The sequence below is a fragment of the Hydra vulgaris genome, chromosome 15 (assembly GCF_038396675.1).
Source record: "Hydra vulgaris chromosome 15, alternate assembly HydraT2T_AEP".
Classification (NCBI taxonomy): domain Eukaryota; kingdom Metazoa; phylum Cnidaria; class Hydrozoa; order Anthoathecata; family Hydridae; genus Hydra; species Hydra vulgaris.
In genome coordinates this window covers 20385717-20405034 of record NC_088934.1, presented here as the reverse complement: position 1 = coordinate 20405034, position 19318 = coordinate 20385717, and the positions used below count along the sequence as shown (strand labels likewise).

General features: G+C 29.8%; 1 protein-coding gene across 1 annotated transcript in view; it reads left to right on the top strand.

Annotated features, from left to right (window-relative positions):
- LOC136072157 (solute carrier organic anion transporter family member 4C1-like) overlaps nt 1–18450 on the top strand; it is a 34170-nt gene extending 15720 nt beyond the window's left edge. Inside the window, exons 5-8 of the mRNA XM_065820816.1 lie at nt 2891–3038; nt 10412–10572; nt 10703–10888; nt 17911–18450. Of these exons, the coding sequence (XP_065676888.1) occupies nt 2891–3038; nt 10412–10572; nt 10703–10888; nt 17911–18058 (643 nt within the window). The 3' untranslated portion in view covers nt 18059–18450. The remainder of the gene's footprint in view (nt 1–2890; nt 3039–10411; nt 10573–10702; nt 10889–17910) is intronic.
- The last annotated feature ends 868 nt before the right edge of the window (nt 18451–19318 follow it).

Genomic DNA, 19318 nt, shown 5'->3' with positions numbered 1-19318 from the left:
AGCAAAAATTTTGGGGCTTTTTTGTTCCCAGCCTCCAATCATCGCAATTTTTTACAAACTCTCATTACTTGACATAAGTATAAACATATAAATGTTTGGAGTTAGCTCCATGTCTGGAAGTTAGCTATCTCAAAGATCAAAAAATGCTGGATCCGCCACTGTTAAATATTGTTTAGAAAGCAAAAATATTGTACATTATATATATTTTTTTAACTGTGGGACTATTCTTTCATTCTGTGGCAAAATCACCGCACAATATTCTACTTGGACAAAAACCTATTTAATATATATACCACGAATGCCAGTTAAATAGTTTTAACAAATTTATGAAGCTCTCACCTTAGCAGTTATTCTCAAATGCAATTTTAATCTATTTTACAAAATTAATAATAATGCCACTTGTTGCAAGAGTGACACGATAATATTAATTAATAACATTAAACAGCAAATCTTTTTTAAAATTTACAACAACCAACCAAATTAAGCGGCAACTATGATCAATCAATAGTTAGAAGGTTATAATTTTAAAATAATAAATATTTTACATTATCTTATTATGGTGTTATGCCAGAATATCATCTTTTTCTTGAAATATTAAAAAACGGCGAAATTCCCCCGTTCTACCCGATATGTAATTAGATGAATGTTTCACATATCGCACTTTTTGCTCTTAAAAAGTTTTTCTACAATTTGTAAAGAGCTCAAACCATTGTTTTAATTATTAAATAACTAAATAAATTCTCAAAACCGGCTACCAACAGCCTGGTTAATTGATTTTAATTGCTCATTAAATCCCTTTTTTTGACCGCAAGCCGTTACAACAAAATTAATAAACTACAAAAGCCGTTTTTTGTATATTTTTCGCCGTTTAATAACTTTTACAATTTAAAAATTTATAAATAAAAACTCTGGCAAGGCAAGAAGAAGATGTTATTTTGGTCTTATTACCTAGCCCCAATTTATTAAAATTAAATTAAATGACATCTTCAACATGGTTAATTTGCGTGATTTATATTGTAAACTTTAAGAAGCCTAATAGAAAAAGAAGATTGATATTATAGTAGATAGCGAGGCTGAGGATATTTTGAAGAGCTTGAATATTGCCAATAAGAGGAAAAGGTATTTTATTAACAAGTTAAGAATGAAATGAAGGAGACAAACAGAACCAGGACACGGTTTAAGAAGAAGTTCATGAACTGGTTAGTTGGCGGTGTCAAGTCTGAGGAGAATATCTGTAGCTCTACTTGGAAATCCTGGGAATTAAATATAATTGTCATTTAGTGTTACATTTATTCAATATAAATATAATGTTGTAGATGCCATTATTTAAGTGTTATTCATTTTTTACAGTCCTCTTTAACAAGAATGGGTTAGCAGTCGATTGAAAATATGCAGCCTCGAGAGTTTTAAATTATAGATTTCATATGCCAACTACTCTTTTTGAACAAGGCTATATAAAAGTTGGTTCATTCTAAAACTTCTAAAAACTAGAATACTACAAAAGTTGAACGAAAGTCCCAACTCCAGCATCCCCTCCCAAGAAGTTTTATTTGAGTGTTTAGTTTTAAGGATCAATGTTTTATTAGAAGGTTTAAGATCAATTGTTTTTTTAGAAGGATTAAAACAAATTGTTTTAATGCCTCATTAATTTACAATAATAGGGAGACCTACAGTAGAATTTTCTAGTGGATCCTACTAGACAAGGTAAAGAAAATTCAAGGAACTGTGCAATCAAAAGTCCACACAGTTATAGAGCTGTTATCTGCTGCTATGATGCATCTAATGATGGATGGGAGATTAAAAGACCCACAGGTATTGAAGGAAGTATTTAGTTATGAAAATAGAGGAAATACAACAGAGTAGCAACTATAGTAATGAAGCAATAAAATGACGCAATAATGAAGCAATAAAATGACGCAATAATGAAGCAATAAAATGACGCAATAATGAAGCAATAAAATGACGCAATAATGAAGTAATAATTCTCTAATACTAAAATGCAAATTAAAATTAAAATGATTATCAAACGTTGCTCAATGGAGCCAAGAAAAGAGGATCCAGCAAGATGTATTCTTCGTATAATTCAGTACGAAATCTAAAAGAATACTGCATCCCTACTCTGGAATACAAGTAGAGAACTACTTAGCCAAGGTTGGACTTCAGGATATATTAAACCATACAATAAATAGTGATAAAGAATTATCCAAAGTAGCGTTCGTTGTTAAATAAAATTTTTGCGTACCGAATTACTATTCAAGCGCTGAATTGGCGGTGGCTGGATTTGGACAGCAACTTCTACTATTATAGATTATAGTGGGCAACAACTACAACAACACATTGTTTTAACGTGTCTGTTTGTTTTCGGTGGTTTATTTACTTTTATACAATTTCATAAATGTGATTGAAATCTAACAACTTTTCATCTTTGTTTTGTAATTCCAGAGACATATACAGTATTTTTTCGTGTTTGAGACTACAGGGTGAATAGGGAAGAAATATACAGTATATATATATATACATACTATCTAAGAAATATACAGTATAGGTTAATACATGGTAGCTAAGAAATACACATTATATGTAAATGCATAGAATCTAACTTACATACAATGTAAATATGTATATTGTATATTTCTTAGATATTATGTATTTATATATTATGTTTTTCTACATACTTATAAATTTCAAGTTTGGAAATTGAAGTGTTATTATTGTTTATTAAAAACACGGAAATTGCAATTTCTCTTCTTAAAAGAAACAATTTACTTGTTATGTCAGTTTTTACACACTATATAAAAAATAGCTTAATTTTCATTAATATTGTCCACAGCAGTTATAAAGTGTTTTATATATAATTTTCAAATGCTTTATTGGCAATTTATATTTTTAGCAACACTTCGATTTCATTGAATAGTACATGCAACATAAATTGCCATTGCAATAACCATGTTTACAAGCCCGTGTGTTCAATAAACGACCAAAAAACGTTTTATTCGCCATGTCATGCCGGATGTGTAAAAGCGTTACAGAAAAATGGGGTAAAGTTTCTAAGTGTTTTAGTTATTTAAACTTTTATTTATCAAGGATCAAGATAATGTGTCTTGCAGTTAAGCCGCCTAAAATAATAAATTTTTTTAATATATTTTTGCTTCTAAAAAAAGGTCGAGAGTGTAGAAACGCATTTTAATAAAATAATAGTATAAATATTTATAAAAAATATTTATAATAATAAGTTATAAACTAATTATTACAACTACTATTATCATTTATAAAAACAAATGTTTATATTGATATTAATAATGATATTAATAATAATAAGTATTTTAAAATGTTTTATAGTCTCCACGAACGAGAGCGCCAAAAGTGTAAATTAATTTTAGACGGCGTACTGAAGGACTACCGAAGTGTATAACTTTAACAAGACACGCAGATTTTAAACGGTCTGTTCAGTTTTATAATTTTTTAAGCTTTTATACAAAAATTCAAAACCCAGCAACCGGCTATATACATTTGTAAAGCATTTTTTAATAAGAGTTTTGTAAAACACTATATTATCAATAAGATATTGTTAATAAAGTAAAACACAGTTAACTCAAACACAAAGCAGCGTAAAACATTTAAAACCAACTTTAACTTATTATTTAAATCTTTTGCTTTAAAACTTTGTTTTTGAACTAAGTTGTTCTCCCTGGTTCTTTAGTTTAACAAAAGCTTTATAATAGTTTTACAAAAACTTTCAAGGTGTTTCACCACTAAAAAAATCTATTTTTTTAATTAAGATATAGTTTTTGAGATTTTTTTGATTTATAGTAATTTAACATAGCTGTAAACGTTTCTGGAGTTTGTTTTAGCATATCTTGAGTATTTTTTGAGATATTTCGCTTTATATTTATATGCATATATATATATATATATATATATATATATATATATATATATATATATATATATATATATATATATATATATAAGAGCATTTCGTGGCAACCAGTGGAACAAAACACCTACCCTAAAACACCTACCCTAGTAGACGAAAATGTTGAGCATGTTTCAGTTAGCGCCAGCAAAGTTTCTTTAAAAAAATTGATAACAATAGTAATGCAAAAAGTTATAACGTAATGATAAACTTCTCTATTTTAAGAAAAGTCATTGATAATATTGGCAGTTGTCCAGAATGACAGTTGTATTGTTGCTACAGATGACAACGGCAAAACGAAGTGGATTTTCTCACTAGTTGAACTTTAAATGTACTAAATGTAAATGTCAGAATTGCTCATGTACATCTGGTAATGTTAAAAAAACTGTACCAAAACAAGGCAGAAACTATTTTGATATCAACCTTAGAGTGGTTATTGTTTTCCGTGAAATTGGCAAAGGACACCTAGTAAATTTTGCACGAATCGCAAACACATCTTATATGAATAACAATGCGTTCAACAAAATCAACAACACTATTCAAAATACTTATAAGTTATCAGTAGAACAATCCACAAAAGCAGCAGCAATAAAACTTAAACATAAAGTAAAGAGGAACACATTGGGTCAGGAAAAAAACTAATCAGAGTTCCTTCAGATGGCTCATGGCAAAAAAGCGGACATGTTTTACTGAATGGTGTGGTGACCACAATTTTCAGAAGGGCGATGTATTGATTTTGAAGTCTTTTGTAAGTATTGTAGGGGATGTAGAATGTGAAAAAACAGCAGAACTATCCAGGTTATACTGAATGGAAGGCTAATCATATTTGCTCTTTAAATCATACAGCATCATCAGGAGCAATGAAAAGTGCTGGAGTTGTAAAGATTTTTAATCGCTTTGATTTGATTTATAAATATTTGGGAGTTAGGGATTCCTCTGCATTCAAAGATTTTCTTAACAGTAATCAAAATGGAAAACTTCAAATCAAACAAGAAAAGTTAGAGTGTGTTGGTTATATCCAGAAGTGATTGGTACAAGATTACGTAACCGAAGAAAAGATAAACATCATGGTAGTCGGTTAACTGGAAAAGGAAAATTGACAAAATGCGCATTTAATAGAATACAAAAATATTTTGGTATGGCTATTCGACAAGCTGCAGCTAATAATTTTTAAGTGAAAATGAAAAGGTATATCAAATGAAAAAGAACATTCGCCCAGTTCTTTACCATTGCACTAATTTTCCGGATTAGTTTCATCGCCATGTATTATGTCCAGTGGGTCCTGATAGCTGGTGTAAATGGAAGAAAGGAAACTTTGCATGTAAAAGCAATTACAAACCAAAAGTTAATTTACCATTATGGATATATGATATTATTAAGAAAGAGTTTGAAGAACTAAGCGATGACAATCTTTTGAAAAATGCACCCATGGTCAAACACAGAATTCTGATGAGGGTACTTAACAGTATTATATGGTCCAGATGCTAAAAATAACATATTATTCACAAAGCTTTGTTTAAGTTAGGAGTGAACTCAGCTGTGTTGTATTTTAATGAGGGAACTGCTGGTGTTCAGAGAGTAATGACTCACCTCAACCTTGAAAATGGTAGAAAATCTGCAGTTCATCATTTTGTAGGGGTCAAAAACGCATTACCAGTATGAACAAAAAAGACACTTTAGAAAAAAAAAAGTAGAAGAACGCATTTAAAAGCAATTAATAAGGGTTGGCAAAATAAAGAACAACAACTGGAATCTTATAAACCCTACTCATCTGGAAGTTTTTGATATTTTTTTTAGTTATAAAATGTTTATTGCTATTTTCTAGCATTCCCTTTTTTGCATGTTTAATAAATAATAATAAATAACAGTATGTTACTAGTATAATATTAAAGTTGTATTTTACCATCAAACGCTTTAATATTAAATTTTAAAATATTTCAAGGAAATATAATATGATAAGACTATAAGATAATTATACTTCTTCAAAATCTATAAAAATAATGCAAATAGTAATACTATGTTAAATTGGCATTACCTCGCCAAGGTTAGGGGTGTGTGTGTGTGTGTGTGTGTGTGTGTGTGTGTGTGTGTGTGTGTGTGTGTGTGTGTGTGTGTGTGTGTGTGTGTGTGTGTGTATATATATGTGTGTAAATTTTACATAGTCATAGCATTAATATGTCAAAAATTTTTTGTAAACATTTTGCAATAAATTATAATCTGAATAAAAAAATTCAAATTTTTTTTGAAAAAAGTATCTATAAGAAAAGGGTCCTATTGTTTAAGTTCTTTGTTTGTTTGTTGTAGTACTTTTGGAAGGCATTCTCATTTGTTATTATTTATGAATATTTAAAAGTTTGGAATTCATTTTATGCCTTAAATAACACAGGTCAAGAAATAAAAATTTTTTTTCTTGCACCGAGCAAACAATTTGTTTTTTGTATAGTATTTCTCATTTTTATTTGAAATATGCAACTCATTTTTCACGTCAAGTTGTAAAGATATTTGGGTTCAAATCTTTAGCATTTGAGGTAAATTCTCTAATTTGTCAAAAAAAAAAAAAAAATTCAAAAGTATGTCAACCTGGGTCTCAAAAGAAGCGTATTTTCATAGAGATTTTCTAAAACATAAATATTTTTCTTAAAATTTTTTGCCAAAAAAATTATGTTAAAAAATGCTTAAGATTTTTAAAAAATTTTAACATAATGTTTCTCAGCAATAATTCAAAAATGTCTTATTTTTATTACAAACGAATATTATTTTTAAATATCCTTATGAAAATGCGCTTCTTTTACGACCCAGGTTGACATCTAAAATCCAAAATTCGTTCAAGTTTTTAATAGGGCGTTATAAGGGTGTTATAAATTATATATCAATTTTTGTCATCTGGATGCTGCATATGAAAATTAAGTTATTTGAAAATATGTATTTTTGTTTCTAACTTCAACAACGTTTTAAGCTCTTTAACTTAGTTAAGATAGAGCATATACTCATATAGAACTATATATATTATTTATATTGAGGTTGTGTTTTGATCAAGCTAAAAACCTACGTATCTTGACGATTTACTTTTGAGAATTAAAAGTTTTAGATAATTGATCAGTGTTTATCCACTGAACTTAAATCTATATGCTCTAATAACATATACTTCTCATAACTCTTACTTACAGATTTTTTATATTACCCAGTGGGCATCAGACGTCCTAAGATGTCTAACAGACGTCCATTGGACGTCTAATAGACGTCCATTGGACGTCTAACAGACGTCTATTGGACGTCTGAACGTCTGTTAGACGCCCGTTGGACGTCTTAAAATGTTCAATGCCCACTGGGTAATAATATCTAGATTAGAGATGTCACGAAAAGTGATTTTGCCAAATACCGAATATTCAGCTAAAGCACTTAATAATCGGCGACACTTAACTTTTTTTGAGAACTCCAACCTGCTTCATTGAAGTGCATATAGTTTAATATTTGCTGTAGGCGTTTTTGTTTTATTTGTAACTAGACTGTGTTGCAGCGCACATTTTTTGTTGATAATGATATCGAACTGTTTTAACTGTAGTTATGTATAAAAATATCATACTCTTCAAACAATTCAAGAAGATTACAAAAATAACCAGCTAAGGTGAATCTTTCTTTTTTGAGGTAATTTTATAAGTGGTTATAAATAGATATAACTTAAAGAACTCCATACTTATTAAAAATGATATATTCATTACAACCTAAAGCATGATTTAACTTTATTGAAAATATCAATTATACGGTTGCCTTTTTTTTTTTTTTGCACGTTGTAAAACTAACTTCAAGGCTTTAGTTAAAATATCAGTAGCAAAACAAAAAATAACAATTTTAATGCTCTGAGAAAGATTAAGCCTGTAAAAAGAAAATCTTTCTCAATTAAAGTCTGCTTGACAGCGATAAACCATCACCGGTGTCTAGTAGCACGGGTGATGGTTCATCTCCACTTCGTAAGAAAAATAAATGTAAATGAAAACGATCAAACCAATCTTTAAAAAAAAAAAAGCTCAATTATTTAGAAAAAAGAAAAATCCTATTCCAAATAAATTAATTTTACAAGAAACTGTTCGCTTAAATTGGACAACAAATCCTTACTAGTGGTGGTCAGCAAACGCAAAACATTATTGTAACAGAACTTGCTAAAGTTTTCTTAATATTTGCCGTTGGCAAATACATAGTACATAGTAAATGGCTATTTTAGAAAGTATGTCTAATTTTTGAGAATCATTTTAATTTAGGCTGAAATTATTTAATTTGTTATTTTTATTTATAATTTATGCGCAGTCATTTGCTACCATCAAACAATGAAATGTTTTTGTTATAATTCACCACTTAGAGACTTTAAGTATCAAATATGTCAATAATTTATTTAAATAAAAAAAAATAGTAAGAAAAGTAGCCAAATAGGCCGATTACCAAATAGTCATTACCAAATAATCAATATTCGTGATATCTCTTAACTAGATGTTGACTTTTTAAACAACCGGTAATAAGTTACAGAAATACATAATATGTAATTGTTGTATAAACAGTTAATAATAATAAGTAACAAAAGGTAATTAAAACAACAAACAACCTCAAAACATATACTTCATAAGTACTTAACAGGTAGACAAGAATATGTTTTCCTTTTTCCAATTTATTCAATGTTCTTAAAAGTTTTCCTACATGAAATTTTTAAAATATTGTTTTATTAATACTATTATTATGGGCATTAGCATTTCTTTCCGATGAAAATACTTTTTTTGATAATGATCTAATTAAAAGCTTCATATATATTTTTATTAAATTTAAGTGTGAAACTTTAAGTTATGCAATTTAATGTATCTTACAAATTATTTAGTTTTCACTTATAAATATTAAAGTCTACGCGATTTCGGCGCGACTTATAAATATATAAGTCGTGCCGAAATCGCGTAGTTGTCAAAGTCGCAAAAAACAGCAGTTTTTTTTGCCGGCTTTTGCATAACTGGCAATGAATATTATATACTCAAAAAACAAAAAGTCGAAAAAAAACAAAACTGCCCAAACACTTACCATCAGTTGATATATGTTCACTCTATTGCATGTTCTCCTTTAGAGTCAGTCAATGTATGTACACTCCGCATGTTTTTCCAAAAGGTCAGTTAAAGTATAAAAAACATTAAAAGTGCTGCCGATTACGCGATTTCGGCGCGAACAATGTTTACAAGAGTAAAATAAAAAGCGAAATACTAGTGACTTCTTTTTTGGTTTAATTTGACTTATTCCTTAATAATAACAACATATTATAAGCCCAAGTATTGAATATACATAGGAGCTCGCAAAAAAATTTTCAAGGTAGGGGGGGGGGCAAAATATTTTCAGTAATTTTTATTTTTATTTTTTTATTCTTCTTATTTTCTTCTTGCGATTTAATACGTTAAATTTAAGAAATATATACAATAAAGAAAAAAAAATATTTATATTTTTTGAAGAACAATGAAGACAGTATAAATTGTTAAGGAACTGACAAGACACTGTAGTAAATAACGGCGCACTAGTACACCGTAATGTAATATTGTCTTTTTTTGATGACAGACGACTCCAATTCTTTTTTAAAAAATAAACTTGATTTTAAATTAATGTTGTATATTTTTTGTGAGTACTGCGTTTACTATATGCATTCATTGTGCCATTAAAAAAATTTCTGTAATAGAACGTACTATAGTAGCAATTTATGGTAAAATTAATGTATATAATAAGCGTAGAACTCACAAACTTACTACATCTATTTAAAATCAAATTTATTTTTTAACAAGAATTGAAGATTATATATTCTATTATCAAGATGTTATTAATGCAACTTCTGTAAATGATTTTAAAAACAAACTAAAACGCTTTAATGAAAAACGGCTGTTATGAGTCTAACATCTGCTGTCGTTAGACTCATTTTTCTTGGTAAAACAAGAAAACAGCGTTTGATTTATATTATATTATAAATGCACGCAACCATAACATTATAAAGAACAACAAAATCTTAACTAAAACCAACTGCAACTGCCTTGATAAAAATACCTGTCCTTTATCAAACCAATCCCAATCAAAAAACATTGTATACGTAGCTAATGCAAGTTCCAATGAAACTGCTTGCACTTCTGTCAATAAATTGTACATTGGTGTAAGTGAAACAGCATTGTGTTGATGGCCCATGTACTTCAAAATGCCCACTTTACCCATACTTTGTGCTTGTATCACTTTTCTTATTGTTTGTATCTTTTATGAATGCAGTGCCTCTTGTTAACGCAACATTTTGGTAAAAATGAAATCTTTTAAGACATATTTTTTTCCAAAATGTTAACACTATTTTATAAAATTACCCCATTAAACTCTTCTTTTAAATAATCTTAAAATGTGTAACATATACACACACAGTTGATTAAAAGAACTGGTTTTATTAAATAACAACACTTTATTATTTTTTTCTTAAAAATTGATAAACAATAATGATTATTTTAGACATACCACAACTGCGCATGTTCATCCTTTTTAGACGAAACATTAGTTGATGGCCCATGTATTTCAAAATGCACACTTTACCCATACTTTGTGGTTGGATCATTTTTCTTATTGTTTGTATCTTTTATGAATGCAGTGCCTCTTATTAACGCAACATTTTGGTAAAAATGAAATCTTTTAAGATTTATTTATCTATAAATTGCACTTAAACATTATTTTTGCCATATGTTTTTTATTTTGATTTAATACGGTCCTTATGAGTTTTATTATATGGCGCGCTATCATTTATAGGACGTTACCGCTCAGTTTGGGATCACTAGGTATAGGATTTCAACAAGTTTTTTTGCGTTTTTTGGGCATGATACCATCGTCTGCTGTATTTGGAAGGATTATTGATGCAAGCTGTTTAACATGGAACAGTAACGAGTGCACAGGAGAAAACACAAATTGTTTAGAATACAGTAACAAGTATTTTAGGTAATTGTTTTTTCAAGCTTTTTATAATTTTTAATCTGAATCAGTAATTTTTTGAACCAAATTAAAAAATAAAAATTTTTAATAATAGTTAATGTCATTTTCAAAACCTCCTTAAAAAAAAGAAAATAATTTTTTAATAAAAAAAATGTATAGTATTTTAAAAACTCTAAAGCCTTGCTGCACCGAGGTTGCAAGGCGGCGGTGGGAGTGTTTGCATTTGAATTGTTGGTAGTTAGTATTTTAACTTTCACAGTGCTGGTGTGTGTAACATTAATAAAAGTCAAATTAACCAACACTTTGTAGATATACTAGAGAGTTACATGGTTCCATCAGTAAACATGTTGATTGATTGAAGCGAATGGTCGCAATTTCAACAAGAAATAGCATTTGCCCACACAACATGTACAGTCAAAACATGAATAAAATAAAACAAAATAAATCAATCATTAAATTTGAATCCAATCAAATTTATATGAGCCAGGATTGAAAAAGAATCCAAACAAGGACCATAAATAGCTTAAAGAAATAACTAAATACATATGTAACTTGTGAAAAAGTATGCGGGGTATTTTGCTATGTTGACAATAAAGTATTATTGTCAACATAGCAAAGAGCTTTAACTTACGTTTGTGGGCACACTTGTCCAAGAAATATTACTATAAATGGTATGACAGCGAGAAAAAGAATTAAATAGTTGAAGTTTTTTTTAACGCTTTTTTTCAAAGCACCAATATTTTTTATGCAATTTTGTTGCATAAGTTACCGATGCAATTTTTTCATGATTTTAGTCTCTAATGATACCTAAAAGACTTGTAGACATTACTTTTAAAAATAACCGCTTTATAACTATTACAAATATTTAGTTTAAATACTATGTTTTTTGAAAGCTGGATAAAAAAGTCGACTTGGTTTTTTTCAATAATAAACGAGTACTTTTTTGATTTAAACCGGTTGGAAATTTTCATTTGAGCATTATTTCCTGTGCAACTCAAAAACTCTAACAAATCGTATAAAGATTTATCCGTGCCTTTAACAAGTTCGTGTTTTGGAAAGAAAAAGTTTTTTAAGTAGAAATTGCAGAGATCGAGTAACCCTCTTCGTCTGTTGTGTAGCTCAACTCCGAAGCCTTGGGGAGATAAATTCAATAGTATACGCAGTGGGAAAAGATTACTACATCTGTCCAACAACATCCGCGGAGTAGTGAAATAACATCCGCGCATTTTTGTGTAAGAACATCCGCTTTTTTTCTTTACTGAATTAACATCCGAGAAATAACATTCCAAATTTCATCGATGCATAATATCATCTTTAGAAAGATGTAACTACATCCGGGATTTTTTCTCGATGTGTAACTACATCCGCCTAAAATAATCCATTTTTAAAAATAAAATAAAAAATAAAATGAAATAAATTTCCGGACGTAGTTACATCCGAAAAAAATCAGATGTGTAACTACATCTGGTTAAAAAATGCATTTTTAAATTACTTTTTTCCCGGATGTAGTTACATCCGAAAAAAATCAGATGTGTAATTACATCTGGTTGAATAATGCATTATTTAAAAAAATCCGGATGTAGTTACATCCGAAAAAATCTGTAATGTGTAATTACATCTATTTAAAATATTGCAATACTTAATTATTTTTTCTCCCACATATAGCTTAGGGATCGCTGTTTACAGTATACGGTATTGTAAATTTACCGTACACTTTACCGTATGCTTGGTATAATAAGAGTTACTATGCACTTTATTATACCCGTTTTTTTTTTACTTGTTAAATATTAGGACTTCTTAGAGCACCTTAATAACTAAAAAAAAAAGTTACATATTCGAAGAAAATATTTGAAAGTGTAACTGCATCCAGTTAAAATAATGTATTATTAAACAATCTTTCGGATGTAGTTACATCCGAAACTACATTTCGCATCTAGTTACATCCGAAAAAAATTAAATTCGTAACTACAACTGGTTAAAATAATATATTATTATAGTTTTTTTTTCCGGATGTAGTTACATCCGATAAAAATCAGATGTGTAACTACATCCAGTTAAAATAATCTATTATTAAATAAATAATTTTCCGGATGTAGTTACATCCGAAAAAAATCAGATGTGTAACTACATCCAGTTAAAATAATCTATTATTAAATAAATAATTTTCCGGATGTAGTTACATCCGAAAAAAATCAGATGTGTAACTACATCTGGTTAAAATAATGCATTTTTAATTCTTTTTTTTCTCGGATGTAGTTACATCCGAAAAAATGAAATGTGTAACTACATCTGGTTAAAATAATGCATTATTAAAAAAAATAAAATTCGGATATAGTTACATCCGAAAAATCTACAGATGTCCGAGAAGTAACATCCCAAATCTACAATTTGAGATGTTACTTCTCGGATGTTATTATACATCGATGAAATTTCGGATGTTGTTTCACGGATGTTATTATACATGGCAAAAACGGATGTAATTGCCCTGACCCTACGCAGTTATATTTTATAAAAAAATTTTGTACAGCATACATAATCTTTTTTCTTTTGTAAACATGCAGAGACGGATCTAGATTTTTTGTTATTTGAGCTAAGTAGCTTCCAGATAAGTTGTAAATTTCAAACTTTTCTATCATCGTACTATTAAACATTTATTAGTTTTATAAAAAAGAGTTATATGCTTAAAAATACGCTGATTAGACAATAAGAACAAAAACACCCTAAAATTTAAGCAATATCTTTTTAAATGTAAGAGGGTGAAATTTTTAATCCCAAATAAATATTTATTTTCTTAAACAAGACTTTAATATATAAATATATGTATTTAAAGTTTCCATTAGTTTAACTAAATAGTTTGCCGACCAATAGTTAACTAAAAAGTTTGCCGAACAATTGTTAACTAAAAGTTTGTTTAATCTTTTAGTTAACTAAAAGATTAGTTGACTTACTTTAGTCGAACTAAAAATTTAGTTGACTAATTTTAGTCAACTAAAAAATTAGTCAAACTAAAAAGTAGAGATAAGAATCGAACTTTTTCTCGTAAAGATAGGGTTTAGTTTGATTTGGTTAGATCAAATGTTCGAGTTTAGTTGGCCTTCAAGTTTGGTTCAATTTGGTAACAACTAAAGTTTCGGGTTTGGTTCAGTTTTATGAGTTTAGATGATATCAAAACTAAATATTAAGTACCAATGCAACTGTTTATTTATTATTTACAAACATACACATTACAAACATTAGCGTGACAACAAAAAAAAATTTTTTTATGAAATCACTTGCAATCGAGGAAAGTTTATGAGTATTTGAAAAATATAAATTGCATTTTTGATTTTTTTAAAAAAAGCTCTCCTCCTTTTCGGAAGAAAAAAGTGAAAATATATATATATTTTTTTAAATGTTATGCAATTTTTGCTTTATTCAAAAGAGTAATAGTAATAACTAAGCAACTTTTATTAACAAATAAGATACAGAACAGCTAGCAATTTGTCCGAAATGTACAAGAAATGTTTAAAAAATAGTTTTTGCTATGAACTTCAGGTTCAAAAATTTAATTTTTCTTGATTTCGCATGAAGTTCCTCCATCAGTTTTACAGCACGTTCAGCAATTTGGTTAGATCTGGGAATGTCAATTAATGACTCTTCGACTGACCAATGCGTCTCCAAACACTTAACTGCTTTCTTGCATTTTATCTTCATGAGTGAGGTAAACAGTTCATTGAGGGACGCTTCATTGTAGTGTTGCGAATGGAACCAAGCATTTGCCCATTCGTAGCAGATGAAGTCGTATGCTGGAGCAAGGATACTGCGCCACTCTGGTATCAGAAATAATGCTATAGTAGCATATATCGCACGTGATTTCCATCTTGCCTAGTGTAAATTTGGGAGTTTCTTCTAGCTGATTCTAGGCCAACGTGAAGTTGTTTTGTAATGACGATATGCCTGACATAGTTCATATAAGAACTTAAAATCATCTCGCCATCCAGGGTTCTTGCCTGTGTTAACATCATCTGTCGCAACGAGGTGGTAATCAGCCTGAAGAGAGACATAGTTTTCTGTTAATGAAGGAATAGTTGAGTTCTGGTTCGGTCGTTGGCTCTTGAATAAAAAAATCCGTGACATGCTTCAGAAGGAGGTCGAGCACATGGTGCTGACAGCCAATGAAATGTGGCTTCTGAAAGCCCTTGCTCAAGACATCATCCTGTATGAGCTTTACAATCCCGTGCAAACGACCAGTATTTACTGCGGTGGTGTCGCAGATTATCATGCGAATATTTTCCCAAGCATCGTATTCATCAATTAGCTGATGTAGTTTCTTGTGACTCTCACATTTAAGAATACCGAGTTTGATTTCGGTTGTCAAATTTTTCAGCAGAACAACTTGATACTCTTCCCCTTGCATTCTTTTACCATAAAACTGGAGACAATAGGGATCTTTGCTTTGAAGTTTTTGAACAATTTTGGTTTTCATTTTCTGTCCTTCAGAGATTACTCGTTTCCAGACACCCGCCTGACTTGGAACCGGCACATCATGACCATGTTCAGCAATGGTTGCAAGAACGTCATGTGCTTTATAAGTAGAAAGGTTGCTTTCAGTACTAGTAAACCCGCTGTTGTAGTGCTTGATCTTTAGTATTTTGGTTTGTATTCAGGAGAAGATGACGCGGAAGAAGAGGTTGGCAACTCGGGTGAAGAATCAGAGGTTTCAGAATCCGAAGATTCTGAGTCACTTTCATGTGTTTGTGTGAATTGGGATTGAGAAGAACTGGCTTGAGGTTGAGTTGTTGATAGTTGGATTCGTTTTCTTGGGTGGATTGATTCCAAAGGGGTTTGTTTGACCATTGAATAACCAATCTTTTCTCCACTCTTAACTTGCCTCTGGTAGAGCTCTTTATCCTCCGTGCTTTTCCATTCTCCATTAACATTAGTGACATCAAATAACTGAGAAAGTGTTGCAGTGAATTTATCAGACGGTTTCTTTTTGTTTTTGTCATATAGATCAATCAGACTATTGAGCTTCTTTCTGATGAGTGCACTGGATAATAGTGGAAAGTCTAGAACTTCCCTCCAGAGCAATTCTTTATCCGTAATCATAATTTTGATTCGATCCAGTCGCCGTTTTTCCGTGTTGATCAGAAAAGTGAAGTTTTGAAGAATTTGACGGTTTGTCGGCATCCGTGTGAGATTGGTTAGCTTTTCAACAGATAGAATACTTGAATCCCTTTTCTGTTTAGAAAAGGGGGTTAGATTCTTCATCCAAATATACCTGTTTGACTTTACACTGTTGCTGTAATTTCTATAAGACATTTTATTGACAATCTTGCACTGAAAACAAAAATATTCAAACAAGTTCACACTTCACACGGTATAGCTGGGATCAAAACAAAGATAATAAACAACATCTATCAACAAACTACTAAACTAACAACCATCTGTAAATGTCTTGTTTATAAACAAATGGAAACAGCTGACTGGAATGTGCTTAAAAGCAGTATAGAACGTCATATAAAAAATCAGTGTGAAATTGAAACCGATAGTCAAACTGTGCGATGTGTGCACAAAAAAAATAAAAAGGTGGGGGAACTTTTTTTAATTTTTTAAAAATTGATGTTGCTACTGTCATCTACCTACAATTGTTCCTCTAATGTAAAGGGTTTCAGTTTCGTAACAAAAAATAATGATAATAGTTATTACCCTAATATACATTCACAATGATAAAATACAAACAACTTAAATGTTTTAGCTACTTCAAAATTTTAAAAACAAAAACGCTGCAGTCAAAGTACTCAAAACATCAAAGCAGTAACTTACTTAATACAAATAACGACAACTTAAGTAGTCTACTGTCTGTTTTGCAATCGGATGTTGAAACATTGTGCAATGGATAAATAATATATTTTTCATCCAAACTGGACAGAAATACTGTCTTCAAATCACACATACTGTCACTGTCCGAACTATTGGTCTTGCATATTGACAAAAGACGAAATAGCATTGGCCATACATCAAAGGGATGTTGGCACATTGGCATGTGACAATTGCACAGCAGCCTTGAGAAAAGAATGCAAAAGTTCTACGACATCATACAACAAGTTTTCATTAACGTTGTTCAGTTGCTTAAGTTTGATAAACAGTGTATCCTTGACATGATCTAACTGGCACAACTATGGTTGCAAAAAATTGACTGTTTCATTGAGAAGAAAGATTCTGTCTGAGAGTGTACCTAGTACCTGGTTTTTCAACTATGTTTAAAGTTGCCCGCCATTTTCTTTGGATTTTTGATTATATCATAACTATATGAACTAGCACCTAGGAATTTCAAAACCTTTTCAACTAAAATCAGATAATCACTTGCACATGTAAGTTTAACATCGTTGCGATAAGCCGACTTCATATTATTTCCATTATGAGTAACAAATATCAAATTGTCATTCGTTATAGTCTGAGTAAAATGTTTTTAAGTATTTCAGTTGTCTTTGCTTTTACCCCAATGCCAGTCCTAGACTAACAAAATTCAAATAATCTGGCACACTTACTTAACAGGTAATAACTGCTGGTTATGTACTCTGCATTTACTTAATCATTAAAATATGAATAAAAAAACAGAACATTAGCAACATCTCAGTATCAACAATGTTTACAAACACCATTTTCGTTTTGGTTAATTGTGTTATGTGTTGTACATTTTTTAGTGATGCGCAAATTGCAAAATTTGCACTACTGCAAATCTCTATTTGATTTAGTTAGGGTAAAGACGGTTCGTTTCGTACCCAACAGTTTCTAATTTCGGTTTCGGTTCGGTAACAATTAATGTTCAGGTTTCATCCGGTTCAACTGTTTGTAAGGTTTTTATTTGGTTCAGATTCGTTACATTTCCCATCTCTACTAAAAAGTTTTTTTCAGTTAACTTAGTTATTAATTTTAGTTGTGTTTACAAAGCTAGTAATGTTTTTTAAAATATTATAGTATAATACTTGCAACTTGTTAACAATGGCTAATTGTTTTTTCAAATTTTTAAATTTATTTACATTTAGGTTGTACATTTTCCTGGTCACGTTAAGTGTGAAGACACTTTCGTGTGTTTTATTTTTTTTGGCGTACAAAACCTATAAATTACCTAAACGTAATAAAACATTCTGCGAAATTAATGGAATTGAAAACTTTGCATTTGAAAACAGCTAGTGGAGTTTACTAATAATACAAGACATGGAGAAGAATTATACTTCAAGTTATCGTTTGCAATTAAAAAGACTCTTTTTGCGAACTTTTTTATTTTATGAATGACGTTTAAAAATCCGAGTTATTGTTGAGTCCATCAATATTACTCTAAAAATTTGCGTCACTCAAATACAGAAGGGAAAGATGCGTAAGACTCACTCTATAACGCAAGGAAGTGTATGCTGTTATCAACACTTGCTCGTGTTTGCTGTTGTCAACACTTCCCGGTCTATGCTGTTATCAACTTTTTATAATTTTTTTATTTGTTACTTCAAAATTGTTAATTTATTTTCCTAATTTTTTAAGTATTTCCGAGGTTACCCCCTGTTATTTATAAAAATGTTTTTATAAAGCAATGCTCATTCTTTTATTTGAACATAACTAAAATTTTTACTATAAAAATAATTTTTTTGAGAAATTTAAGTTTAAGATAATTTAACAACTTAAATGTATAAATAAAAAGTTAAATAGAAACTTTAGGTTTAAATAAAAAATTAATTTAAAAGAAAAATTTTGTGAGAAAAATACAAACGAAAGTTTTTATAAACGGTTTTTAATCAATTTCATAAACTGATCAGGGCGGGTTCAGAAGTTTTTGGTATTTCAGATTCGTAACTTTCAATTAAGTTTCAAAGTCCAAAATTTTTAATGTTTGTAATTATGTCATATAAGAATATTTGGAGCATGGGGAAAAAAACACCCTAAAAGTTACAGATTACCAAAATATGAGAGAAATTGTTTTTTTAAAATATCAATAATAATTTTTAAAACTAAAATTAAAAATGATTGAACCATTTCAAATTTTTACAATGTTTAAATTGTCAATTTAAACTTTGTAAAATATAAGGTGTTATTACGAGTTAAGGCAATTTTTCTTTAAGCAATTAAAAAAACATTAAACATATATAGTTATACTAATTTATTTTATTCAATACATTTGCTTTCGGTGCCCCCCACAAAATAAATTTTGACTAGGAGTTTTGTGTCTCTTTTCTTACGAGTGGCGCAAAATACCTCCAGAACTCATATCAAACCCTGAATCGCTTGCTTTTAAAGCAAGCGCTCTAAGCATTGTGCAACAGCTGCTACAAAATGTGTGAAAGATTGTTACATATATCTGCCTATTTAAACTTTTCTGATAATTCTTGTTCCACAATTGAGTTTATTTGGTTTATACAATTATAAGTAGATTCCCTGTCGTCATTGAGCATCATTATCTGCTCA